Source organism: Nomascus leucogenys, chromosome 22a (genome assembly GCF_006542625.1).
Source record: "Nomascus leucogenys isolate Asia chromosome 22a, Asia_NLE_v1, whole genome shotgun sequence".
Classification (NCBI taxonomy): Eukaryota; Metazoa; Chordata; class Mammalia; order Primates; family Hylobatidae; genus Nomascus; species Nomascus leucogenys.
This window is the reverse complement of record NC_044402.1, coordinates 69,968,764-69,996,088: the sequence shown is the minus strand read 5'-3', so window position 1 is coordinate 69,996,088 and position 27,325 is coordinate 69,968,764. Positions and strand designations below refer to the sequence as shown.

Below are 27,325 nucleotides of genomic sequence, written 5' to 3'. Positions count from 1 at the left end.
CAAATCCATAATGATACTGGAATTATAGAATTTTAGAACTGGGAGGTATTTGGGGGGATAAAAATCCATTAATCTAGTCATTTTACAGAAAATAAAATGAGTTCCAGAAAAGTGAAATTATTTATGAAAGTCACACAGATAATTAGCTGTTAGAGCTAGGACTAGAATTTAGTTATCTTGACTCAAGATCACCTACTTTTGAAGTGTCCTTTTATTACTCAGTTCTGTAACCTTGCTGAGATTTTCTTATATAAAAAATTGGAAATATGTAAATATTTAAATTTTATTCTTAAATACTATTAATACAGAGAAATACTCCTGCTATAATTTTAAGTGACACAATAGTATAACAATTGTTAAGAACAATCCACCTGTGTCAAAGAGACAAATATACAAAAACACATTCATATATACATACAAGCTTGGAGAAAATTCTGAAAGGATTTGGTTGTCCTAGATGGTGGCATTATGGGCAATTATTTTGCAAATGTCACCCAGTGAAGCAGCAATGGGGCCTTTGGAAAGTATGTAGCTCTTAGTTAAGCTTTTATCTGGAAGGTGCTGGAGAAGGTCTGGGCACAGAGCTGGTTGGCTCCATGGTTTTGTGACCTGTGCCATCACATAGGACCCCATGTTCAGAAGGACCCCACTCTTGGTTTAATGCTCTGCTGCCCATGTCTTGAAATTCTTAATAATTTTTTTGAACAAGGGATGCTGCATTTTCACTGTGTTCTGGGCCTCATGATTATGTAGTCAATCTTGTCTGGCAGCTCATTTCTGGCCCATTCACTGGTAGATGATTGTCGGGTAGTTATTTCTTCAAATTTTTCATTTTTTAAAAAATCATATTCATATTATTAAAAATTAAAAACTAGATTTGCAGAAAAATTAGATCACCCTTAGAACTCTCAAGGGCAGAGACATTTTAACTAGCATCTCTTCACACATCACAATGATGCTTGGTGTTTAGTCAGAAGAATAAAAAACAATTTTTTATAGTATAAATTGCCAAACACATAATTACAAAAACAGTGTGCTTGTGAAATTAGGCTGTCTATTCCTTGAGAGATGGAATTAGATATTCGTTTTCTATTGCCACAAATGTAGCAATTTAAAGCAAGAGTTTATTTATCTCCCAGTTTCTGTAGGTCATAAGCCCAGCCATAATGTGATTGGGCTCTCTGCTCAAAGGTCTCATCAAGCTGTAATCAAGGTGTCAGCCTGGACTGTGTTTCTCATCTGAGGCTTGAGGTCCTCTTCCAAGATCAAGTGGTTGTTGGCAGAATTCATTTCCTTGCAGAACTGAGGTCCCAGTTTCCTTGCTGGCCGTCACCCAGGAACTGCTCTCAGCTCGTAGAGGTTGCCCACATTCCTTACTACATACCTGCACCCACCTTTAAGCCAGCAATGGCATATACTTCAACTCTCTGACTTTCTCTTCTGCAACCAGCCAAGAAAATTATTTGCTTTTAAATGCTCATCTGATTAGGTCAGGTCCACCTGGATAATTAGGTCAACTGTGCCATAAAACATAACCTAGTCAAGGTAGTAGATACATCAAATTTACAGTCACAGGGTGCGTACAGCCGGGGGTAAGTCTTGGGGACCATTTTAGAATTCTGCCTACTACAACTGTCCTAAAGAGACTCATGTGACAAACAAGAGGTTTCTGTACTCTACTTCTCTATGCAACCCTATCATGATTTTAATAGTCTTTTCAGCCAGGCACAGTGATGCTCACCTGTAATCCCAGCACTTTGGGAGGCTGAGGCAGGAGGATCGCTTGAGGTTAGCAGTTTGAGACTAGCCCGGGCAACATACGGAGACCTTTGTCTCTACTAAATAAATAAATAAATAAATAAATAAATAAATTGGGCATGGTGGTATGTCCCTTTATTCCTCCAGCTACTTGGGAAGCTGAGACTGGAAGACTGCTTAAGTCCAGGAGTTTGAGGTTGCAGTGAGCTGTGATGGCATCACTGCACTCCAGCCTGGGCTACAGAGACCCTGTCTCCAAAAAAAAAAAAAAAAACAAGTCTTTGCAATTTACACTTAACTCTAACATCTCTATTTTATAAGTGCATGTTTAAGCATAATAAAAACTGGCCATGACAAATTTGCTTATCTTTGGGGAAAACAGAGATCCTTTTGTTTGCAAAGAAAAAGATTTAAAGAAGAATCTTGCATTCAAAAAGCCTAGTTAGTATATATCAGTATGTTTGTTTCATTAAGTTTAATACAACCTAATGAGATAATAAGCCATATACTCAATTTAAATGTTTATATTTTAAAATGAAGGTTAAGAACATATTATCTAGATACACATAATCAAGCAGAAGATTTAGAAAATATTAACACAATATAATGCAAACATTTGTCACAAATATGGGAATGTTAGCATCTTCCCTATATGAAGTACTCAGACAAACAGATAAGCAGAACACAAGACCTTACAGATAAATGACCAAAGAACATGGCCAGACATGTAAAAAGAAGTGGAAATGACTTAGTAAAGTTGGATCTCAATTAACTCATATTTATTCGGTGTATAGGATGTGTGAGATGCTGGCATACGGCAAGTACAGGGCTGTTATTCAGCCAAAGGCACTGTTAGGGGTGTTTGTGGCCAGCATCCATTCTTATTAGTTGGTGATTATTATCTGATAGGTTGGTGCCTTGGTGCCTTGTAGTGGTTGTTAAATGTTTTGATTATTAGTGAATGTGTATCAAATGCTTTATCACCTCGTGGTAGGCTAAATAATCACCTCGTGTAGGCCACAGAAAGACATCATGTTCTAATCCCTGAAACTTGTAAATGTTGCCTTGTAAGAAAAATGGGTTGCAGATGTGATTAAGGATCTTAAAAATTAGGGGATTATCCTAGATTATCTGGGTGGGTCCTAAATGCAATCCTTGTAAGAAAGGGGCAGAGGGGAATTTGATACAGAGAGAAGAGGAGAAAAGAATGTAACTGTGAAGGCAGAGACTGGAGTGATGCAGCCACAAGCCAAAGGCCTGTGGCCACCAGAAGGTGGAAGACACAAGGAATGAATCCCCTCTAGGGCCTGCGAAGGACCATGGTCCTGTTAACATCTTGATTTCAGCTCAGTGAAACTGTTTTCGACTTTTGGTCTCCAAAACTGTGTTTTAAGTCACCCAGTTCATAGTAATTTGTTACAGCAGCCACAGTAAACTAATAAAATGCCTAATTCAATAAATCTTCACAATAATCTCAGGAGATAGGGACTTTTATTATCCCTACTTAAAAGAAAACCGCAATATTAAGAAGCTATTAATGTATTCGATTCAGAGCTAGAATTCAAATTCAGGTCTTTCTAATTCAGAGTGGAGGTCTTACCACTATGTTGTGTTAGAAAATAAAAATGAGATTCCAGAATTACTCTTTCTGGAGGAAGTGGGACTGGACTAATCCTCCCACTGTAAATAATTTAAAAACTGGACAAAAGATACAAAATAACAGTTTTCAAGCATTGGTCAACAAGCAGTACAGAACTGTGGTCCCTGAAAGAGAAGAAACAAATGAGGAGAGCCTTATAATTGCCTGTACTTTTGCCTGGAGACACGTTCCAGCCCAAGGTGCGGGGAGGGTGGATCCCCCAAACAGACCACAGTTGTCTTGCTGAGTTGAAGGAATGGAGATCAGTTTGGGGAGGCAAAAGTGGCTGGAATCTGCAGGGCAGAGTACCAGAAAGGAAGAAGGTAAATCAAGAAAGAGTTCCAGAAATCTGCAAGGGAGGATGTCCCTTTGAGTCTCTGGTTGAATACTACGACATACTTGTGTAGGATGAAACCCCGTAAGTCTGGGCAGAGAATGACCCTCGGAACTATAAGCTAAACAATTCCCAGAGCTCGCGCAAAGCTGGAAGACACTTGAGTCCCAATCGGCCCCAGAGAAACACTGGTTTAATCAACTGGGGAGCAAAGAAGAAAAGAGAAAAGACGATACTTATGTTAAAAAGGCAGAAGAAAAAAAAGGATGGCTACATAGAAGAATAGATAGCTATGTGACAAAACAAGAAGAGTCAAATGTTAATGGTAGAATCTAGATAGTGGGTATATAGGCATATGCTGTAAAATTAAAGGGTTAATAAAAGAATATTATGAAAAATATGCTCATAAATTTCACTACTTTGATCAAATGAACAAAGTCCTCAAGTGACACTACAGGTTTTTACATGTCCACACATTGTTTTGACTTTCATTCACCCCAAGGTGGTATCTAATTCTCCTCTTTTTCACTGTAGGTTAGACTAGTGTTCTATTTTAACAAACAGAATATGGCAGAAGTAATGGTGTGCCACCTCTTTTTTTCCAGACGGAATCTCGCAGTATTGCCCAGGCTGGAGTGCAGTGGCGTGATATCGGCTCACTGCAAGCTCTGCCTCCCAGGTTCATGCCATTCTCCTGCCTCAGCCTCCCGAGTAGCTGGGACTACAGGCACCTGCCACCACGCCCGGCTCATTTTTTGTATTTTTAGTAGAGAAGGGGTTTCACCGTGTTAGTCAGGATGGTCGTGATCCGCCCACCTCGGCCTCCCAAAGTGCTGGGATTACAGGCGTAAGCCACCACACCCGGCCTCTGCCACTTGTGATATAGGTAACAGAAGGCATTGTAGTTTCTTCTTTTTTAATTTTTATTATTATTTTTTGAGACGGAGTATCGCCCTTGTCGCCCAGGCTGGAGTGCAATGGCACAATCTCCGGCCACTGCAACCTCCGCCTCCTGGGTTCAAGCGATTCTCCTGCCTCAGCCTCCCAATTAGCTGGGATTACTGGCGCCTGCCACCACGCCCAGCTACTTTTTGTATTTTTAGTAGAGATGGGGTTTCACCATGTTGGCCAGGCTGGTTTTGAACTCCTGAGCTCAGGTGATCCACCTACCTCGGCCTCCCAAAGTGCTGGGATTAAGGACATCAGCCACTACGCCTGGCCTGTAGTTTCTTCTTTGCCCTTTCTCTTGGCTCACTCACTTGGCAAGAAAACAGCTACCTTCTTTTTTTTTAAGGATACTTGATCAGCACTATGTAGAGGCCCATGTAGTTGGAAAATGAAGCCTTCTGCCAATCAGCAATACATTCAGCCTTTCTGTCAGTGAGAAGCTGAGGCCTCCTGTCAATAGCCAATAAGGAAATGAGGCTTCTTGCCAAAAACCACCAGTGGGCCACCTTGGAAGCAGATACTCTAGCCCCAGTCAAGCTTTCATATGGCTTCAGCCTTAGTTAACATCTTGACCTATTTTTGATCCTGAGCCAGAACTACCCAGCTAAATGCTCCTAAATTCCTGACCCACAGAAACTGTGAGATAACTGTTTATTTTTCCAAGCTGTTAAGTTTTGAAGTAATTTATTATGTAGCAATAGATAATTAACACAATCAAACTACCAAAGCTTGCTCAAGAAAAGTTTCACAATGGAATAGTCCTATATCCATAAAAGAAATGGAATTCATGATTAAAACCTTTCAACAGAGAAAACTCCAGGTCTGGATAGTTTCACTTTTGTATTCTATCAAGCATTTAAGAAAGAAAGAAAAAATGCCAGCTATTAGCTTAATTGTTGCTCCTTTCAAAGTAATATTTCTTTTGGCTGCTTTATACTTTTTCCATCTTTGGTTACCAGCAGTTTTACAATGGTGTAATTTCATGTGGTTTTCATTTTATTTATCCTGTTTGGGGTTTATAAGTGTTCTTGAATCTGAAGTTTGATGTCTTTCAATTTTGTTTTTTACAAATTTTTAAAATATTTTTTTGTATTCTTTTTTGTTTGTTTTACCCAAGTCCTGCCTCAGCATCTATCTTTCAATTTTGTAAAGTTTTTTTTTTTGTTTTTTGAGACGGAGTCTCGCTCTGTCGCCCAGGCTGGAGTGCAGTGGCGCAATCTCGGCTCACTGCAAGCTCTGCCTCCCGGGTTCACGCCATTCTCCTGTCTCAGCCTCTCCGAGTAGCTGGGACTACAGGCGCCCACCACCACGCCCGGCTAATTTTTTGTATTTTTAGTAGAGACGGGGTTTCACCGTGGTTTCGATCTCCTGACCTCGTGATCCGCCCGCCTCGGCCTCCCAAAGTGCTGGGATTACAAGCGTGAGCCACCGCGCCCGGCCAAGTTTTTAATAATTATTTTCTTTTTTCTTTTTTTTGAGACGGAGTCTCACTCTCTCCCCCAGGCTGGAGTGCAGTGGTGCAATCTCGGCTCACTGCAAGCAAGCTCTGCCTCCCGGGTTCACGCCATTCTCCTGCCTTAGCCTCCCACAGGCGCCCACAGGCGCCCACCACCACGCCTGGCTAATTTTTTTGTATTTTTAGTAGAGGTGGGGTTTCACCATGTTAGCCAGGATGGTCTCGATCTCCTGACCTCGTGATCTGCCCGCCTCGGCCTCCCAAAGTGCTGAGATTACAGGCATGAGCCACCATGCCCGGCCAATAATTCTCTCTCAAACTACTGCTTATGTTTCATTTTCTTTCTCCTCTTTTGGGACATAAATTTCCTGTTAGATCTTACTAAATCTATGTCTCAACTTTTGTATTTTTATTATTTTGTCTCTCTGCATCATTCTGGATTTTTTCTTCTAATTTGTGTTCATTCACCAATTCTTTCTTCAGCTATGCCTGTTCTGTCAATTCTATCTATCAAGCTCCTAATTTCAATCATGCTAATTTTCAGTTCGTGTTTCCTTTAAAAATTTTTTTAAATTGACACAAAATAATTGTAAATATTTATGGCATATATGGTGATATTTTGATACATTTACTGCATAGTGATTAGATCAGGGAAATCAGCATATTCTTCAACTCAAAACATTTCTCATTTGTGTTGGGAACATTCAATATCCTCTATTTGGAAATATATATTATTGTTAGCTATAGTCATCCTACAGTGCACAAGAATGCTAAAACTTATTCCTCCCATCTACCTGTTTCATTTTGTTTTTAATATAATTTTCAATTCTTTGCCAAAAATCTTGTAAGTTTAATTTTCTTTCTTTCTTTTTTTTTTTAAGCTTGTCTCTGAAAACTCCAATATCTGGAGGTCTCTACAGATGTTTAAACAGAAGCTTTTGCTGGTGTTCACTCAGGTCTCTTTGTGTGGCTACTTTTTATTGTGTGTTCTACAGTGTACCTGCAAAACTGTTTATAGATTTGTTTTGAGACCTAGTTTGTTAGTTGTCTACAATGTGTAACAATATTACCACAAATCTGGTGTCTTAAGAACAAGACACATTTATTATCTCACAGGTTCTGTGGGTCAGGAGTCCAAGCACAGATTAGCTGGCTTCTTTCTGTTTCCTGGTCTCAAAAGGCTGCAATCAAGGTGTTAGCCAGAGCTGAGGTCTCAGCTAGGGTTCCACTGAACCAGGATTCACTTCCAAAATAACAAGGTTGTTGGCAATCTTTAGTTCCTAACACACTACTGGAACAAGGATCTGTTTTCTTGCTGACTACTGGCTAGAGGCCACCCTTAGTTTCTTGCCATGAGGTCCTCTCCAAAGGCTGGTTTACAGCATGGCAGCTTGCTTCTTCAAAGTCAACAAGAGTCTCTTAATAAGATGAACATTAGAATTTGCTGTGATCATGTCCATCTCATCATCTTCGTGGTAGTCTATGGATTAGAATCAAGTCATAGGAGTCTCCCTCCACACAAGGAATACCAGGGGACAGGGATCACAGTGGCCACCTTACAGTCTGTCTGCCACACCTACGATGTTAATTTCTTCCTGAAAACAAATGTAGATTTGCTTCTGCCATGCATCTGGGAGCTCTAAAAACCTTAGATAACCTCAATCTAATTTCAGAAACTGAGGGTATTTGAAGCTGAGCTGCCATCCCTTTGAAGGCCTGCTTACTTCTGGACTATTATTACTCCTAATGAGTAGCCATTTGGGATCCTCACTCCAAGTAAGGGAAAGGGTTTACCAGTGCAGGCCCCTTCTTCCTTGTCCCATAAGGTTGTCAAAATGGCCATTCAACATCTCAGCAATCACTTACCACTTACAGAAATGGCCAACACAAGGGAAAACGGCTCCCCTAACAAAGTTTCTGTTTCCTTAGGAATTCTTCACTGTTGCCAGCTCGCTGATGTCTTCAACCAGGTGTTTTTAATTTATTTATTTTTAGTTTATCTTTTTTTTTTTAAGAGCTGGGTCTCCCTATGTTGCCAAGGCTGTTCTCAAACTCCTGAGCTCAAGTGATCCCCTAGCCTTGCCTCCCAAAGAGCTGGGATTAAAGGTGTGAGCCACCATGCCCAGCCCAGATGTTTTTAAAATTTTGTTCAGCTGCCAGCTTTTCTAGATGTTCTCAGTGAAGATCTAGGAGAAATTTCTTGGTCTACCATCATTGTAAATGAAAGCCTTTATTTTTATTTATTGTAGAGATGGGGTCTCCCTATAATGCCCAGGTTAGTTTTGAACTCCTGGCCTCAAGCGATCCTCCTACTTTGGCTTCCCAAACTGCTGGGATTACAGGTGTGAGCCACTGTGCTCAGCCTACTTTTTTATGTCCAGCATTTGGAGAGGGCCACATGGCAAGAAACTAAGTCAGCCAGAAAACAGATTCTTGTTCCAGTAGTTTGCTAGGAACTGAATATTGGCAACAACTCTGTTATTGTGGAAGTGAATCCTGCTTCAGTGGAGTCTCAGCTGAGACCTCAGCTCTGAACACATCTGAAACACAGATGTGTTTCAACGTAATCTAACCTAAAGCAAAACAAAGATTTTTCAACCTGTAAAAAAGATTAGAGACTACTAAAAATAAAACATAATTATATTGAATATTTTTATTTCTGGAGCTTTCCATAATTTGGAAAATACAATATTATTAAATACTGCATTTTTATGGCTAAAACATGAATCTAGAAATTAGCATGGACTTATAAAACATTTTAGATCAGTTGATATTTTGTTAATATCCTTATATGAAAGTCTTAAATATTGAGTATTCCTGCAAATTACATACAGTATTGAATTGCTCAAAACTGCATTGCCAAATATAAGCAACACACTGATTAAACTAGCTACTGTAGTTGTCTATGGTGCTATGATATACAGTTAGAATATTTGAAGGACATTAATATGTACTTCATTTCAAACAGAAAGTCTGAAATTGATGAAAACTTCAACAATAGATACTGCATCCCTATCTTTAAAATACACTGGTTTGGGAGGATATTATATAAATTTGATAGCCTTTTATTCTTACGTGAATAAAGCATCAGGCTTTATTTTTTAAGATCTGTAACTACTGGACCTACTTTTAAAATAAATATCTGGCTGGCCACGGTGGCTCATGACCGTAATCCCAGCACTTTGGGAAGCCAAGGCAGAAGGATCACTTGAATCCAAGATTTTGAGATCTGTGCAAAGTAGTGAGACCTCATCTCTAACAAAAAATAACAAAACATTAGCTGGCATGGTGGCACGAGCCTGTAGCCCTAGCTCCTCAGGAGGCTGAGGTGCGAGGATCACTTGAGCCCAAGAGGTTGGGGCTGCAGTGTGCAGAGATCAAGTCACTGCAATCCAGGCTGGGTGACAGAGACCTTGTCTCAAAAAAGGAGGAATATCTAAGAGAATAAAATATGCTTACTTGCTCCAGGAATAAATTAAAAAATATAAACTATCAACCACTTTTAGTGGAGACCACTAGCTGTACCTACCTCAATTCTGTACTTTTTTCCCCAACTTTTCCTGGGCACATGACTACCTGGAATGAAAGCTGTATTTTCCATCCTTCCTTGCTATTTACAAGTAAGGCATTATGACTAAGTTTGGCCAATGACATTTAAATAGAAGTGTTGGGTACAACTTCTGGGAAATTTCTTTAGACAGGGGATGTAACTTTCTCACTGCCCTCCTTCTTGCTGGCCAGAGTGCTGCTGTGAGGGCTAGAGCTTCACCAGCAACCTTGGATCATGGGTTGAATGCCAAGTGCTGAGGTTGGTAGACTAACACAGCAACCTTGAAATACTTACCTCTGGAATTCTTTTATGTGAGAGGAAAAAAAATTCTCTCTTTTTTTTAAGCCTCTGGTATTTGGGGTTTTAGTTTTATGCTGCTGAACCTAATCTTAAGTGATACACTTTTCAATTGCTGGCATATTAATCCTTTACTAGAAATTGTAAATGAGAAATTATATCAACGCCTGAGGACCAAACTACAACAGAATATTCCATAGGCTCAAGATTTTGAGACATTCTGGAAAGAGTTTTCTGTAAGGTATATCCTTTCCGTGGCATAGCAACATCATCATTCTTTAAAAAGGTGACTGGACAGACATCATTTCCACCGTCACCAATGTAAACAATTTGTGTATAATTCACTCCTTGTTGTAACTGTTTATCTACAAATTCTATCAAAACTACCTTTTTGCAAAGATTCTTTGGGCATCTATTGCAAGAATGAGTATGATAATTTTCTACAGTGAGATGACCATTGCTATTAAAAGCTGCTGGATTTGTAAACACTTTATCAAATACGTCATGAAAACTGGCAGCTTCTAAAACCCAATCTATGAAGACCGAATTTGAATCTGAAATAATAATGCAGTCAAATTTATCCTTATTCTTTCTTATAAAGTTGAAGAGTTCCACCATCCCTGGAGTGAAAGGCAATGATGTCACTGCTCTTTTCATTTCATGTTCTCTTACACCTTTATCTCCCAAATACTTAAAGACTCTGCCCATAAATTCTGTCCAAAATCCTTTTTGATAAGAATCACGTAGTTCAATAGGAAGCTTTTTGTTGGGAGCACATTGTACAATCCAAGTGTCACTATTGTCATCTATGATTGTATTGTCAAAGTCAAAAACTAGCAAAATTTTCATGGTTCCAGAAGTAGATTTGGATTACCCTGAAAAAGAAGAAATATTATTCCCTAAACAAACTCTGTTTACATATCTAGCTAAAATACTTATTTAATAAACATAACTAAATGTGAATCTGCTAAAAGAAGAAATATAAACAAAGTAATTAAGCACTTCAAGACCACTACCTAACCACTTTTCCCTAAGAGGCAAAGTTCATATTTGAGTATTTTAAGTGGAAAACAAAATATATAAAAAGGACATTCATAGTATTATTGTGTTCCTGGAGGTGTGTTTCTTATAGAAGTTATAAGAAAGAAAAAAAGGCATTCTTACTATCGTTAAATTATCAATCAAACCACACTTATTTTATTAGATTAAAATATTTACAATCCTCATATTAAATAACAGATCATGTATAAAGGACTCTCTGTGTACTAACCAAAATTCTGAACAAATTTAACATAACATGAAATCTTGGAAGATGTAAAATAACTTTTTAAAAGAAGATATTTACTAACAAAAACAAGCAATGGGGAAAGGATTCCCTATTTAATAAATGGTGCTGGGATAACTGGCTAGCCATATACAGAAAACTGAAACTGGACCCCTTCCTTACACCACATACAAAAATCAACTCAAGGTGGATTAAAGACTTAAGTGCAAAACCCAAAACTATAAAAAACCTAGAAGAAAATCTAGGCAATACAATTCAGGACACAGCACGGGCAAAGGTTTCATGACAAAGATGCCAAAAGCAAATGCAACAACAGCAAAAATTGACAAATGGTATCTAATTAAACTAAAGAGCTTCTGCACAGCAAAAGAAACTATCAACAGAGTAAACAGACAACTTAAGAGAATGGGAGAAAATTTTTGCAATTTATCCATCTGACAAAGGTCTAATATCCAGCAACTATTATAAAGTTGAGAAGTTCCACCATCCCTGAAGTGAAAGGCATCGATGTCACTGCTCTTTTCATTTTATCTTCTCTTACACCTTTAGCTCCCAAACAGTTAAAGACTCTGCCCATACAATCTGTCCAAAATCCTTTTCGATAAGAATCATGTAGTTGCTTGCTAAGGAACTTAAACAAATTTACAAGAAAAAACAAACAGCCCCATTAAGAAGTGGGTAAAGACACAAACAGACAATTCTTGAAAGAAGACAATACATGTGCCCAAGAAATACATGAAAAAAAAGCTCAACATCACTGATCATTAGAGAAATGCAAACTAAACCCACAATGAGATACCATCTTATAACATCACTGATCATTAGAGAAATGCAAACTAAACCCACAATGAGATACCATCTTGTACTAGTCAGAATGGCTATTATTAAAAAGCCAAAAAACAACAAAAAAAGCAAGGTTGTGGAGAAAAAGGAAAAGCTTTTACACTGTTGGTAGGAGTGTAAATTAGTTCAACCATCGTGGAAGACAGTGTGGTGATTCCTCAAAGACACAGAGGCAGAAATACCACTTGATCCAGTAATCCCATTACTGGGTATATACCCAAAGGAATATAAATCATTCTATTATAAAGATACATGCATGCGTATGTTCACTGCAGCACTGTTCACAATAGCAAAGACATGGAATCAACCTAAATGCCCATCAATGATAGACTGGATAAAGAAAATGTGGTACTTATACACTATGGAATATTATGCAGCTATAAAAAGGAATGAGATGATGTCCTTTACAGGGACATGGATGGAGCTGGAAGCCATTGTCCTCAGTAAACTAACACAGGAACAACAACAAAAAAAACAAACACCACGTGTTCTCACTTATAAGTGGGAGCTGAATCATGAGAACACATGGAAGGGAATAATATACACTGGGGCCTGTCAGAGGGTCGGGGGTGGGAGGAGGCACAGCATCTGGAAAACAGCTAGCAGATGCTGGGCTCAATACCTAGGTGATGTGATGATCTGTGCAGCAAACCATCAGGGCACACGCTTACCTATGTAACAAATCTACACATCCTGCACATGTACCCCTGAACTTAAAAGGTGGAAATCAAAAAAATTAAAAAAAGAAGATATTTTTATAATATCTTCTTTTTAAAAAGAATTTTTTATAATATCTTCTTCTTAAAAAAAAGAAGATATTTAGCTTAAAATCAATTTCTAAATACCAATATTATAATTAAATGATTGCTGACACTCTATATGATATTCTAAACAAATTACCTGAGAACTGGAGGCCAATTTAATTCTTCCAAACTAGAAGTAACTTGGTTAAGAGTTTTCACATGTTTATTTATAGCTGCTCTAGATAGTTTAGCTCTGGGGTGCCAAACAATTTGAATACACCTGAGTAATCATACTGTTTGTGGTGTGACAATTAAATCTCAAGAGAAAAGGAAAGAATAAGCTGGTCAACTGATGGTAAGAATAAACATTATTTATAAAAAATAACTATATAGAATATCCAGAAAAGGATATAATTAATGTGTGTAAACAGATAATAATAATAATTTTGAGAGTCATTATATGTCAGGCACTGGCCAAAAAACTCTGCAATATCATACCATTTAATTGTCACAACCCTATTAAGTAGGAATCATTATTATCCTCACCTTAAAGATATATAAGCTGGATCTTGAAGTGGTTAGGTGTTAGTAAAGTGCCAGAGCTGGAATCTTAGGTTGATTTGATTCCAAACTTCATGCTTTTAAGTACCAAATTCTAGTGTTAAAAAATAGAATATTTAATGACTACTCATTAGTTTAAAAATAAAATACTAAGTAGGTAATTTCAGCAGAAAGATGTTGAATTACATTAAAACATTCATTACTTTCAAAGTACACACTAACGATAATACCACATCTGTGATACACTTTATAACCATTTTGAGGTTTTTACGAGAAATCCTAAAAAGGCAAAGAACCACAGCAATAAGAAAAAGATCAATTAAAAATGAAAAACATGGCATTTAACCACACATATTCTCCAGTTTATAAGAGTAGACACCCAGCAGTGAAGACAGAATAGAGCTCTTGACTCACATAAGACTAAGTATTCTGTGTCTCTTAATTTAGAATATCTAGAGAATCATTAACCTACAGGGGTATCACCTGTTGTGTGAATGTGGCTGGCACATAATATTTTGTTATTCTGGATCCTTGTATCACTAAATGCCTAATCCAGATGTTTCTGACTGGTTCCCTGAGATTTAAATGCAGAATGCACTTTCCTACAGAAACAATGTAATAAATAATAAGGTATAATTGACAATCACATTAGTACTGTAACTAGGCACATTTTAAATACGCTTTTTGAGAATTCTGAGTTTATAATTAAAACAAATTTCAAATGTAACTCACTGTTGTTTGAAAACTGCCTCAAGCCTAAACTTAATTAGCCACAAATTACTGAAATTCCTGAATTATTAGCCTCAAAATAGCATGAGACTGAGGTAACATAGTTCCCCTGCTGATCTGAAAGTGCACTTTTAAATTTTTCACATCTTTTTCTATTAGTATTTTCTCACCACTCAACATAAACCTTTATAAAAATACTTACCCAACTTAGTATTTCCAAGACAATCTTACTTCAGCATTAGAATTAGGATAAACAATCATGACAATCTTCAGTTTTAAACATCAGCCAGCTGTTTTCAAACATTACTCCTATTCTATATACAGGGAACAGAGTCTTCTGGTTTGGAGCAAAACAATGGAAACTTCTTAACTCCTAAAATTAATAAAAGTATTTTAAAAGCTTTAACATTTGTATTTTCAGGCCGGGCGCAGTGGCTCACGCCTGTAATCCCAGCACTTTGGGAGACCGAGGTGGGCGGATCACGAGGTCAGGAGATCAAGACCATCCTGGCTAACACAGTGAAACCCTGTCTCTACTGAAAATACAAAAAATTAGCCGGGCTTGGTGGCGGGCACCTGTAGTCCCAGCTACTTGGGAGGCTGAGGCAGAAGAATGGCATGAACCTGGGAGACGGAGCTTGCAGTGAGCCGAGATCACGCCACTGCACTCACTCCAGCCTGGGTGACAGAGCGAGACACGGTATCAAAAACAAAACAAAACAAAACAAAAAAATTTGTATTTTCTAATTATGTTGTTTTTCTTATGTCAGAAAAGTATCTCTTGGCAATAGGAGAACAAAGTTTTGCTTTCCACTTGGTATAGACTTGGTGTCGAAAATAAGAAATGTTATGTGAAAATAAGTTTTTGTCCAGTGGATAAAATCACAGTGTTAAGCTGATTGAGATTTTCAGAGTCCATTTTTTCGTTTTACTTGTTTAATAATAGAGGAATTCCACATTCTGTTGTCAATAGACATTTAGAGATTTAGTGCTGTACTAGAAATTAAAATGTCTCCAAAAATTAAGGATATGCACAAAGATTTAGTTTTAAGAATGTGAATCTATTTTGACGCCAATTTGTTAAAATTCCAAAAACAGTTAACTGTTCTCTTCAAAAGCACAATCTATGTCTACTTGGTATGTCTGCAATGTTTCCATAGTGTAACAATATCCTACATACTTTACGCAATAATGAAAATTAAGACACTACAGAGACATCCAAGAATTGGGAAATAATTAAATAAGATATGCATGTGATAGCATATAAACAGAATATCCAGCCAGTAAAAGCTAAGATATTCAGTTCAAATTAAATAAGCAAGTCACAAAATAGTGCGTACAGTATAATCCTGTTTTTGTTTTAGAAAATGTTTACATGTGTAGTGGGATGGTTATGGTTGGTTCAACTGTAGTTCACACTTTTTCTACATTAATTTTGTAATAAAATTTTTTTTCTTCTCAGAATAAACTGTTTCAGATCAGAGTGCATATGCTACCTTATTAAATTCACAACAAAGTAATAAAAGAGTGGTGGGTATAGGACACATAACTCTAGATTGACTTGGTTGTGACAATCCACAGGTTGGAGCTGGAATCTCGAGTCTGAAGTCAAATTATATCTGACCACCATGTCAAACTGGCAAGTAACTGACATCAAATCATGAGATTCAATACCTTTTGTAACCAATTTTGTTAAAATTCCAGAGAATTTTTGTTGGGAGACAATTCTCCCTGCGTCTCTGGTGGTTCTGCATGTCTGACTGACTGCCCTTTCCCCTAGACTATTGTCTCAAGGATGTTTGTACAGTGGACAGCCTTGAGAAACATGCTTATTTGTCCAAATGATAAAGATCTGGGTTCCCTAAGCTTAGGGCTCCTTTCCTGTAATTCGACACACACTACATCTAGGTGACTTCTTGCCCACTTTGCATTATCCTGTGGGAACTAGGGCTTTAGGGAACTCAGGCAAAATTGCTGATATACTGGCTACTGCTCGGAGTAATTCATTCCTGAAATGAATAGTGTTGTGTCTTCCATGAAACTGCCAGGCTAAGTTAGCCTGCAAACAGGGTAAAATCTCTGTTCCTTCCCAGTTCTTGATACCTTTTTTTTTTTTTTTGAGACGGAGTCTCGCTCTGTTGCCCAGGTTGGAGTGCAGTGGCGCGAGGTCGGCTCACTGCAAGCTCCGCCTCCCGGGTTCACGCCATTCTCCTGCCTCAGCCTCCAGAGTAGCTAGAACTACAGGCGCCCGCCACCAGGCCCGGCTAATTTTTTTGTATTTTTGGTAGAGACAGGGTTTCACCGTGTTAGCCAGGATGGTCTCGATCTCCTGACCTCGTGATTCGCCCGCCTTGGCCTCCCAAAGTGCTGGGATTATAGGTGTGAGCCACCACGCCCGGGCCTCAGTTCTTGACACTTTTTAAGGTATGCTTCCAAAAACCTACCAGCGCTGTATGTGCACAAACTAATTTCTGTCTTCAAATATTTTCTTAATTATTTCATACTTACCAGCATTATTACGTGGAACATCTGATAGAAAACCTAAAGAAAAATAGCACGGCTATGTGTTAGAACATTCGTTATTAAAAATCTTTTTGTTCTTTCATTTTGAGAGACTCCAATTTGGTGCATTATGTGTACACGTCAGAGCCAACTTGTTAGCAATGAAGTTATCTGTACATCAATGTGTTAGAAAAGGATCTTTTGAAACCAAACGCGCAGCTACTCCTAACAGATTTCTGTGGTCATGTATTTACCAAGAAATTTAAAATATCTCAAAGGTCCTAACATAAATGTTCTAAGCATATCATTAAGTTTTAACATTCCTATTTTTAAAAAACTTGGCCCCATCTAGTCCTGACCATGCCTCAGAAACCAAAAGATTAAAAAAACAGCGTTTATGTCAGCGAATCCGCGGGTTTTTATAGTTAAGGGAGGGCTTTGCTCCTCACACTCCACCCGCGAGGAGATCTGCGGACGCACACACCACGCCTAGGCCTCGCGCGCTCACACACCTGCCGGCTCCACCCCGAGGGTAGGCATCGGACCCAATCGGGTGTCGTCCCCCGTGGGGCGCGCAGCAGGTGGGGATGGGAGTAGCAGGCAGGGCGGGGGCCCACGGGCTTCTCACTGACCCAGGCCCGCCGTCGGCAGCCGCCCCGGCGCCCGTGACGCTCCTGCGAGTTCAGTCCTTTGGCCTCGCCCCACGCCTGCCCGCTGGGCAGCCCCACTTACAAGTCCAGCCCACAGGCGCAGGCGCCTCTCTTCTCTAGCCTGACCGCCAACTGCAGCGCCTTGCTTGTTCCTCGGCGACGGCTGGCGTCACTTCCGGCGGCGTTGCCAAGCAACCGCGTGGTTCGAGTAACAACTCTGCCCGCTGCAGTCCGCGGCGCTTGGCGCCACAGTCACTTTTCCAGATCTAGGAGCACCATGGCCACCTCGTCAGAGATGCTGGTACGGTTTCGACGGCGCTGTGGACAGGCGAAGGAAAGTACAGGTGAGCTAAATTGACCTATCCAGGAACAGTGATTGTTTCTGGACCCCCGGCATGGACTGAGAGGCGAGGATGCCGAATGAGGGCTTCAGTTGCCTTTTGAAATGGACTCCACCAAGTCGAAAGCATCCTCAATAAGCATCTTTGGGTTCTATGTGAAGTTAGGCCGTCTTGCCCTCAAGTGAATGGGGGTGAAGGAGGGAAACGGAGAATGGAAGTGGGTGGGAGAATGTTTACAGAAATAGGGGTGGAGAAAAGATAGGAAATCAGAGACCCCTCACCCCTAGCTGACCTAAAACTGTGCAGCTGCAGCTCTGAGAGTCTGGGCTTTCTTAAATTTCCTGCACGCTTAAAGTTTGTTATTCACTGATTGAATTGAAATATCCCTTGGAAATATAAGTCATCTCTTTAGTCATCTCTTCTGCAAACCTGCTGATTGGTCTTTACTAAAAGTCTCTGAAGGAAATATCTCCATTTCCTCCTCTCTAAAGTAAAGATAAGGTCTCTCTCTAAGTCAAATGCTTTCAGAGAGTTAAAAAAAAATCGTGCGACATAAAGTATTGTAATTCAGATGACCTGTTATAACGATTTGATTTTGGAATAGAAATAGACTTCTAAAGAACTCTATCAATTCTAGCTACGACAGTTTCTTACGTCTGTAAATTAGCAATTAATGTTGTCATGGTGACAACTAGAACTTTGACAATTTGAAGTATCTTCATGTCATTGCCCGAGCTTCTGTAGCAATAGTGCCCCCTGCACCAGACGCAGAGTGAGAGCGAGTCATTCTTCACTAGTGGATATTTATGCAGTGGAGGTTTTATGAGGTTAGCAGCGGACTTTTGCCATGTAAAAGGAAAGAAACAGTACCAACATGGCAAGTATTGGAAAAGCACAATTACTCCCACATATTCACTTTCCTGCATATGCATTTCTGCACTACCTGGTTTAGATTTACCTAATAGTTGTTAAATAATGTTTTGTGGCAGCTAGCTCAAAAGCTTCCATCTGAGCCTCACTGCTAAATTTTAATGTCCATTTTTAGGGGAAGGCTAAGTAGGAGAGAGGTTCAGAGATGTGTGCAGCTATTTGTAAAACAAATAATTTGTAAAGATTTAGTGGGGTGACATCAGCCAGAATGGTGAAATATGATCTATGCCTGAAATCCTCTCCTCCACAAAATCAACAAGAACAATGGCAAAAATCATCAATATCGACTTTTTCAGAACTCTGGAAATTAAAAAAAGGCTTGCAACAATCTGTGGAGTGTTTACTAAAGAAAAACAGCTGGATTTTTGTAACAACAGCAAGGTTTTAGGCATTTTAACTTGCCATAGTCCTATACTTTTCTCCCAGCCCCATGGCAGCCTAGATAACCACAGCAATCACAGTGAAAAATAGTGACTTACCAACTTGTAGAGAGGACAAAACAGAATTTGACCCACTCCAAAGCCAGACAACTGTTATTATTTGACATGTCTGATAATTCCTTGGAAAATCTCACTCATGAGGCTTATTGTTATTTAGTCTGACTTCAAACTCGCCAAGTATGTTTGTCAAATGATCAGTGGCAATTTTAAATATCATAGCTGTCAGAGGCAGTGCTGTAGTATGAATGTGTCCTCTAAAAAGCATGTGTGGGAACTTAATCCCCAATGTAAAAATGTTGGAAGGTAGGGACTAATAAGAGGTGACAGGCCATGAGGGCAGAGTAAAGGGATTAATGCCATTATCTGGGGAGTGGGTTCATTATAAAAGTGGGAAAGTTGGCCCTCTTCTTCTCTCTCTCTCTGTCTCTCTGTGTATGTGTGTGTGTGGTGTGTGTGTGTGTGTGTGTCTGTTACCCTCTCTTTGCTCTTTTGCCATGTAATGCTTTCCATCATGTTATGATGCGGCAAGAAGGCCCCTGCCAGATGCTGGCACCTTGATACTGGCTTTCTCAGCCTCCAGAACCATGAGCCAATAAATTTCTATTCCTTATGAATTACCCAGTCTCAGGTATTCTGTTATAACAGCATGAAATAGGCAGGCAGTGATACAGTTGGGAGGCAAATAACAAGCTGACTGAAAAACTTAAAAGGATCAGTTGGGAAGTGATATATCCATAGGGGGCTTTGGAAAGCTCCTGACATATTCCTGGGAATCTAGAAGGCCAAATGCATGCATAGAGCTACGTACATGCCCAGGAAAGACCTGAAAATGTCTCTCACCTATGACTTACCTTGAGACTCTGTTTAAGAAAGAAGTAAAGGCTAAGATGGAGTTGTAAATTGCCTGCCTGAGCATTGAAGGCATGCCTTAATACTCATAGACAGTCCTTTGGCAAAGACTGGGAGACTTGTTAGTTCCAGTCATCCAAAGATATGTCTGTCTAGTTATTAGCTGACCACTAAGCAAACCAGCGACTCCAGTGACTACAGTGGCCACATGTGACAAAGAATACAGACTACAGAATTGGTTCAGAGAAGTCGTGAAACAAACAACAGCAGCAGGAATAAGAAACTTTGGGTGTATGTGGAAATCTGACTTCCATAGTTGACACATATATGTACAGTTTTTAATAAAAATTATGAAAGATGAAATAAAGTACGACCCAAACACAAGAAAAAGGTTTCAATAGAAAGTGTCTTTGAAATGGACTCCACCAAGTTGAAAGCATCCTCAATAATCATGTTTTGGCTCTGTGGAAGTCTGGCTGTTTTGTGCTCAGTTGAATGGGTGGAAGAGGGAAAGGGGGAGTGGAAGTGACGGGGAGGATGTCTACAGAAGTAGGGGTGGAGAAAAGATAGGAAATCAGAGACCGCCTCCCAACTGACCTAAAACTGTGTAGTTGCAGTTGTTGTAAGCCCAGATGTTGGATTTACTAGATACAAACTTTCGTAAATTTATAGCTATTGTAAATATATTTAAAGAACTAAAACAAAAGTCTAAAGAACTATAGAAAAGTATTAAGAATGTTGTCTTACCAAATAGAGGATATCAATGAATATTTTAAAAAATTATAAAAAGCAACTGAACAGAAATGTTGGAGTTGAAAAGCACAATAACTGAATTAAAAAATTCACTAGAGGGATCAATAGCAGATTTGAACTTGCAGAAGAAATAATCAGTGAACTTGAAGATAAGTCAATTGAGATTATTCAGTCTCAGAATAATGAGAAAGAAAAAAGATAAAAGAATGAAGAAAAATGAGCAGATCTTCAGAGAAATGTAGGGCACCAGCAAATATGCCAACATAAATGTAACTTGAGTTCTGGAAGGAAAAGAACAGAGAAAGGGGTAAAAAAAATTGAAGAATTAATGGCCAAAAGCTTTCCAAATTTGATGAAAAACATTACACAATCAAAAGGCTCAGTGATCCTCCAAGTATGGTAAACTCAACTCAAAGAGATCAACAGCTGTACACATCATGATCAAAGTATTGAAAGCTAAAGACAGAGAAAATCTTGAAAGCACAAAAGAGAAATGACATTACATAAAAGTAATCCTCAATAAGATTAACAACAAATTTCTTGTAAGAAATTATGGAGTCCAGGGGCAGCAGGCTGATATATTCAAAGTACTGAAAGAAAAAGTCTTCAAGAATTCTTTTTTTTTTTTTTTTTTGAGACAGAGTCTTGCTCTTGTCACCCAGGCTGGAGTGCAGTGGCATAATCTCGGCTCACTGCAACCTCCGCCTCCCAGGTTCAAGTGATTCTCCTGCCTCAGCCTCCTGAGTAGCTGGATTACAGGCACCCGCCACCACACCTGGTTAATTTTTGTACTTTTAGTAGAGACGGGGTTTTGCCATGTTGGCCAGGCGTGTCTCAAACTCCTGACCTCAGGTGATCCCACCTTCAATTATTAATTGAAAAAATTCTCACAAAGAAAACCTGGGGACCAGATGGCTTCATTGGTTAATTCTACTAAATGTTTAATGAAATATTAACACAAATCCTTCAAAAACTTTTTAAAAAATAAGAAGAAGGAGCACTTTCCAACTCATTCTGTAAGGGCAGTATTACCCTGATACCAACATCAGACAAAGATATCACAAGAAAACTATAGATCATTATCCTTTATGAATAGAGATGCAAAAATCTTCAACATAGTTTTAGCACGTCAGCTAGATGTGGCACACGCCTCCCAGCTACTTGGGAGGCTGAAGTGGGAGGACCACTTGAGGCCAGGAATTTGAGGCTGTAATGTGCTATGGTCACACTTGTAAATAGCCACTGCACTCCAGCCTGGGCAACATAGCAAGACCTCATCTCAAAAAATAAGTTAATTAATTAAATAAAATACTAGCAAACCAAATCCAACAACATATAAAAAATTATTATATACTATGACCAAGTGGTATTTATCCCAAGAATGCAAGGTTGGTTTAAAAACAATTAATGTAGTACACTGTATAAATAGAATAAAGAACAAAACTACATGATTATCCTAATAGAAAAAACATTTGACAAATCTAACATCCATTTATGATAAAAACAACAAACTAGGAATAGAAGGGAATTTTCTTAACCTGATGAAGGGGACCTATGAAAAGCCCATAGCTAACATCGTAGTTAATGGTGATAGCCTGAAAGCCTGATCAGGAAAAGACAAGTATGCCTGCTTTCATCACTTCTGTTTAACATCACACTGGAAATTCTAGCCATGGCATTTAGGCAAGCAAAACAAAAGGCCATCCAGATTGGAAAGGAAGAAATAAAACTTTCTATATTCACAGATGACATGATATTCTATATTAAAAATCCTAAAGAATGTACTAAACAATTATAAGATTTAATGAAGTTTAGTGGCATTGAAAGATGATCAATTTACAAAATTGTATTTCTGTACACTTGCAATGAACAATCTGATAATGAACTTAAGAAAGCAATTCCATTTACAATAGCACCAAAATACTTAGGAAAAGTTTTTCTTTCTAAGGAAAAATACTTAGGAATAAGCAAAAATTTGCCTTTTAAAAAACTACAAAACATCGAAAAAATTAAAGATATAAATAAATGGAAAGACATCTTGATATAGTTTGGATGTGTCCTGACCCAAATCTTAACTTGAATTGTATCTCCCAAAATTCCCATGAGTTGTGGGAGGGACCCAGGGGGAGATAATTGAATCATGGGGGCCAGTCTTTCCCGTGCTATTCTTGTGATAGTAATTAAGTCTTATGAGATCAATGGGTTTATCAAGGATTTCCACTTTTGCTTCTTCCTCATTTTCTTTTGCCACCACCATGTAAGAAGTGTCTTTCAACTCCTGCCGTGATTCTGAGGCCTCCCCAGCCATGTGGAACTATAAGTCTAACTAAACCTCTTTTTCCAAGTCGTGGGTATGTCTTTATCAGCAGTGTGAAAACGGATTAATACAGTAAATTGGTACCAGCAGAGTGGGGCATTGCTGAAAAGCTAACTGAAAATGTGGAAGCGACTTTGGCACTGGGTAACAGGCAGAGATTGGAACAGTTTGAAGAGCTCAGAAGAAGACAGGAAAATGTAGGAAAGTTTGGAACTTCCTAGGGACTTGTTGAATGACTTTGACCAAAATGCTGATAGCAACATGGACAATAAAATCCAGGCTGAGATGGTCTCAGATGGAGATGAGGAACTTTTTGGAAACTGGAGTAAAGGTGATTCTTGCTATGTTTTAGCAAAAAGACTAGCATCATTTTACCTCTGCCCTAGAGATTTGTGGAACTTTGAGAAAGATGATTTAGGGTATCTGGCAGAAGAAATTTCTAAGCAGCAAAGCATTCAAGAGTTGAGTTGGGTACTGTTAAGGGCATTCAGTTTTAAAAGGGAAACAGCATAAAAATTCAGAAAATTTGTAGCCTGGGCCAGGCACGGTGGCTCACGCCTGTAATCCCAGCACTTTGGGAGGTTGAGGCAGGCGGATCATGAGGTCAGGAGATCGAGACCATGGTGAAACCCCATCTCTACTAAAAATACAAAAAATCAGCTGGGCGCGGTGGCGGGCCCCTGTAGTCCCAAGCTACTCGGGAGGCTGAGGCAGGAGAATGGCGTGAACCCGGGAGGCGGGGCTTGCAGTGAGCTGAGATTGTGCCACTGCACTCCAGCCTGGGTGACAGAGTGAGACTCCGTCTCAAATAAAAAAAAAAAAGAAAAGAAACTTTGTAGCCTGATCTGGCAGAAGAAATATCTAAGCAGCAAAGCATTCAAGAGGTGAGTTGGGTACTGTTAAGGGCATTCAGTTTTAAAAGGGAAACAGCATAAAAATTCAGAAAATTTGTAGCCTGACTATGCAATAGAAAAGAAAAACCAATTTTCTGGGGAGAAATTCAAGCCAGCTGCAGAAATCTGCATAAGCATCAAGGAGCCTAATGTTAATCCCCAGGACCATGGGGAAAATGTCTCCAGGCCATGTTGGAGACCTTCACAGCAGCCCCTCCTGTCACAGGCCCAGAGATCCAGGAGGAAAAAATGGTTTTATGGGCCAGGCCCAGGGTCCCTGTGCTGTGTGCAGCCTATAGACTTGGTGCCCTGTGTCCCAGCTGCTCCAGCCATGGCTGAAAGGGGCCAATGTAGAGCTCATGCTGTGGCTTCAGAGGGTGGAAGCCCCAAGCCTTGGCAGCTTCCACATGGTGTTGAGCCTGTGCGTGCACAGAAGTCAGGAATTGAGGTTTGGGAACCTCCACCTAGATTTTAGAAGATGTATGGAAATGCCTGGATGCCCAGGCAAAAGTTTGCTGCAGAGGCAGGGCCCTCATGGAGAACCTCTGCTAGGGCAATGCGGAAGGGAATTGTGGGGTCGGAGCTCCCATGTAGAGTCCCTAATGGGGCATTATCTAGTGGAGCTGTGAGAAGAGGGCCACCGTCCTTCAGACCCCAGCATGGTAGATCCACTGACAGCTTGCACCATGTGCCTGGAAAAGCCGCAGACACTCAATGCCAGTCTGTGAAAGCAGCCAGGAGGGAGGCTGTACCCTGCAAGGCCACGGGGGCAGAACTGTTAAAGACCATGGGAACCCACCTTTTGCATCAGCGTGACCTGAATGTGAGACCTAGAGTCAAAGGAGATCATTTTGGAGCTTTAAAATTTGATTGTCCTGCTGGATTTTGGACTTGCATGGGTCCTGTAGCCCCTTTGTTTTGGCCAATGTCTCCCATTTGGAATGGCTGTATTTACCCAATACCTGTACCCCCATCGTATCTAGGAAGTAACTAGCTTGCTTTTGATTTTACAGGCTCATAGGCAGAAGGGACTTGCCTGGTCTCAGATGAGACTTTGGACTATGGACTTTTGGGTTAATGCTGAAATGAGTTAAGACTTTGGGGGACTGTTGTGAAGGCGTGATTGGTTTTGAAATGCGAGGACATGAGATTTAGAGGGGGCCAGGGGCAGAACGATATGGTTTGGCTGTGTCCCCACCCAAATCTCAACTTGAGTTGTATCTCCCAGAATTCCTACATGTTGTGGGAGGGACCCAGGAAGAGGTAATTGAATCATGGGGGCTGGTCTTTACCATGCCATTTTTATAATAGTGAATACGTCTCATGAGAACTGATGGGATTATCAGGGCTTTCCACTTTTGCTTCTTCCTCGTTTTCTCTTGCTGCCACCATGTAAGAAGTGCCTTTTGCCTCTCACCATGATTCTGAGGCCTCCCCAGCCATGTGGAACTGTAAGTCCAACTAAACCTTTTTTTTCTCCCCAGTCTAGGATATGTCTTTATCAGCAGCATGAAAATAGACTAATACACATTTCATGTTAATGGGCTGGGAGATTTAGTATTGTTAAGATGGTTTGAATATTTGTCCCCTTCAAAACTCATGTTGAAAATTAATTCCCAAAATGACAGTATTGAGAGGTGGGGCCTTTAAGAAGTGATTGGGTCATGAGGGATCTGCTCTCATGAATGGATTAGAAATGGGGTCTTGCTGTGAATGGATTAATGGCCTATGCTGGAAGTGGGACTGTTGGCTTCATAAGAAGAGGAAGAGAGATCTGAGCTAGCATCCTCAGCCCCCTTGCCATATGATGCCCTGCATTACTTCCAGACTCTGCAGAGAGACCTTACCAGCAAGAAAGCTCTCACTAAATGCAGCCCCTCAACCTTGCACTTCTCAGCCTCTATAATTATAAGAAATAAAATCCTTTTCTTTATAAATTATCTAGTTTCAGATATTCTGTTTTAGCAACAGAAAATGGACTAAGACAGATGGCAATACTTCCCAAATTGATCTACACATTCAACACAATTCCTATCAAAATTCTACTTGGCTTTTTTGTTGATATTGACAAGCTGATCTTAGAATTCATATGGAAATGAAAAGGACAATAGAATAGCTAAAACAATTTTGAATCAGAAGAAATATTAATAAGTAGGAGGACTCACACTTCATGATATTAAGACTTACTACAAAGCTACACTCATTGGCTGGACATAGGAATGTGCACCTATAGTCCCAGCTACTCAGGTGGTTGTGGCCAGAAGGATCACTGGAGACCAGGAGTTCGAGGGTGTAGTGCACAATGGTTGTGCTTATGAATAGCCACTGCACTCCAGCCAGGGCTACATAGAGAGACCCTGTTTCTAAAAACAATAAAAAAAAAAACTACAGTCACCAAGAGATTGTGGTGTTGGCTTAAGGAAAGACATATAGATGAGTGTAATAGAAATAATGAAATAAACCCATACATCTATACTAAGTGGGTTTTGACAAGAATGTTAATGCAGTGGGGAAAGAGTAGAATTTTTAACAAATGGTGCTGGGATAAGTGGATATCCATATGCAAAATAATGAATTTTGACTCCCAAATTTATAGACACCTCACACCACATACAAATATTAGTTTGAAATGAATCATATAACTAAATATAAAAGCTAGAACTATAAAACTATTAGAAGAAAACTTAGATATACATCTTTATTATCTTGAATTAGGCAACAATTTCTTAGATATGACACCAAAAGCACAATCAACCCAAGAAAAATAGATTTGGCCTTCATCAAAATTAAAAACTTTAGTATTAATACATCAAAGAACACTATCAAAAAGTGCAAATACATCCACCGAATGGGAGAAGATATTTGTAAATTATATATATGCTAAGGACCTATAATCCAGATTATAAAGAATTCTTACAACTCAACAATAGAAAGAGCCCATTTTTAAAAAGGGACAAATGATTTGAACTGATATTTCTCCAAGCAAGATGTACAAACAGCCAATAAGCACATGAAATGATGCTCAACTTCATTAGCTATTATAGAAATACAAATCAACACTACAGTGAGATACTACTTCCCACCCACTAGGATGAGTGAAAAAATAAAGGGACAGTAATAACTGTTGGGAAGGATGTGGAGAAATTGAAACCTTCGTATGTTGTTAGTGGAAATGTAAAATAGTACAGCTACTTTGAAAAACAATTTGGTACTTTCTCAAAATGTTAAATATGGAATTATAATTTTGTTCCTAAGCATATACCAAAGATAACGAAAAACATATGTCCACACAAAAACCTGTGAATGTTCATAACAGAATTATTCATAATAGTCAAAAGATGGAAGCACCCCTAATGTCCATCAACTGAAGAATGGATAAACAAAATGTGCTACATCTATAGAATGGAATATTACTCAGCCATAAAAAGGAATTAGGGCCAGGTGTGGTGGCTCACACCTGTAATCTCAGCACTTTGGGAGGCCAAGGCAGGTGGATCACTTGAGGCT

The 27,325-nt window shown here is 39.4% G+C and overlaps 2 protein-coding genes across 3 annotated transcripts in view; one reads left to right on the top strand and one right to left on the bottom strand.

The window, feature by feature from the left end:
* Positions 1-10,094: 10,094 nt before the first annotated feature.
* On the bottom strand, positions 10,095-17,176 carry PHOSPHO2 (phosphatase, orphan 2). 2 transcript variants are annotated; one of them, XM_030802259.1, is made up of 5 exons: positions 17,158-17,176; positions 16,652-16,684; positions 14,346-14,516; positions 13,400-13,508; positions 10,095-10,857 (listed from the first exon to the last, which is right to left on the bottom strand). In XM_030802259.1, the coding sequence occupies exon 5, from the start codon at positions 10,829-10,831 to the stop codon at positions 10,106-10,108; it is 726 nt and encodes a 241-aa protein (XP_030658119.1). In that variant the 5' UTR covers positions 10,832-10,857; positions 13,400-13,508; positions 14,346-14,516; positions 16,652-16,684; positions 17,158-17,176; the 3' UTR covers positions 10,095-10,105. The 2 variants fall into 2 exon arrangements, with proteins under 2 accessions (XP_030658119.1, XP_030658120.1); XM_030802260.1 differs by lacking the exons at positions 14,346-14,516; positions 17,158-17,176 and having other exon boundaries at positions 16,652-16,681.
* Positions 17,177-17,521: 345 nt separating this feature from the next.
* Positions 17,522-27,325, top strand: part of CCDC173 (coiled-coil domain containing 173) — a 53,312-nt gene continuing 43,508 nt past the window's right edge. Inside the window, exon 1 of the mRNA XM_003254228.2 lies at positions 17,522-17,639. Within this exon, the coding sequence (XP_003254276.1) occupies positions 17,573-17,639 (67 nt within the window). The 5' untranslated portion in view covers positions 17,522-17,572. The remainder of the gene's footprint in view (positions 17,640-27,325) is intronic.

Excerpts from the sequence above, each read along its gene's own strand:
- PHOSPHO2 (XM_030802259.1), bottom strand. The coding sequence starts at position 10,831 with ATGAAAATTTTGCTAGTTTTTGACTTTGACAATACAATCATAGATGAC.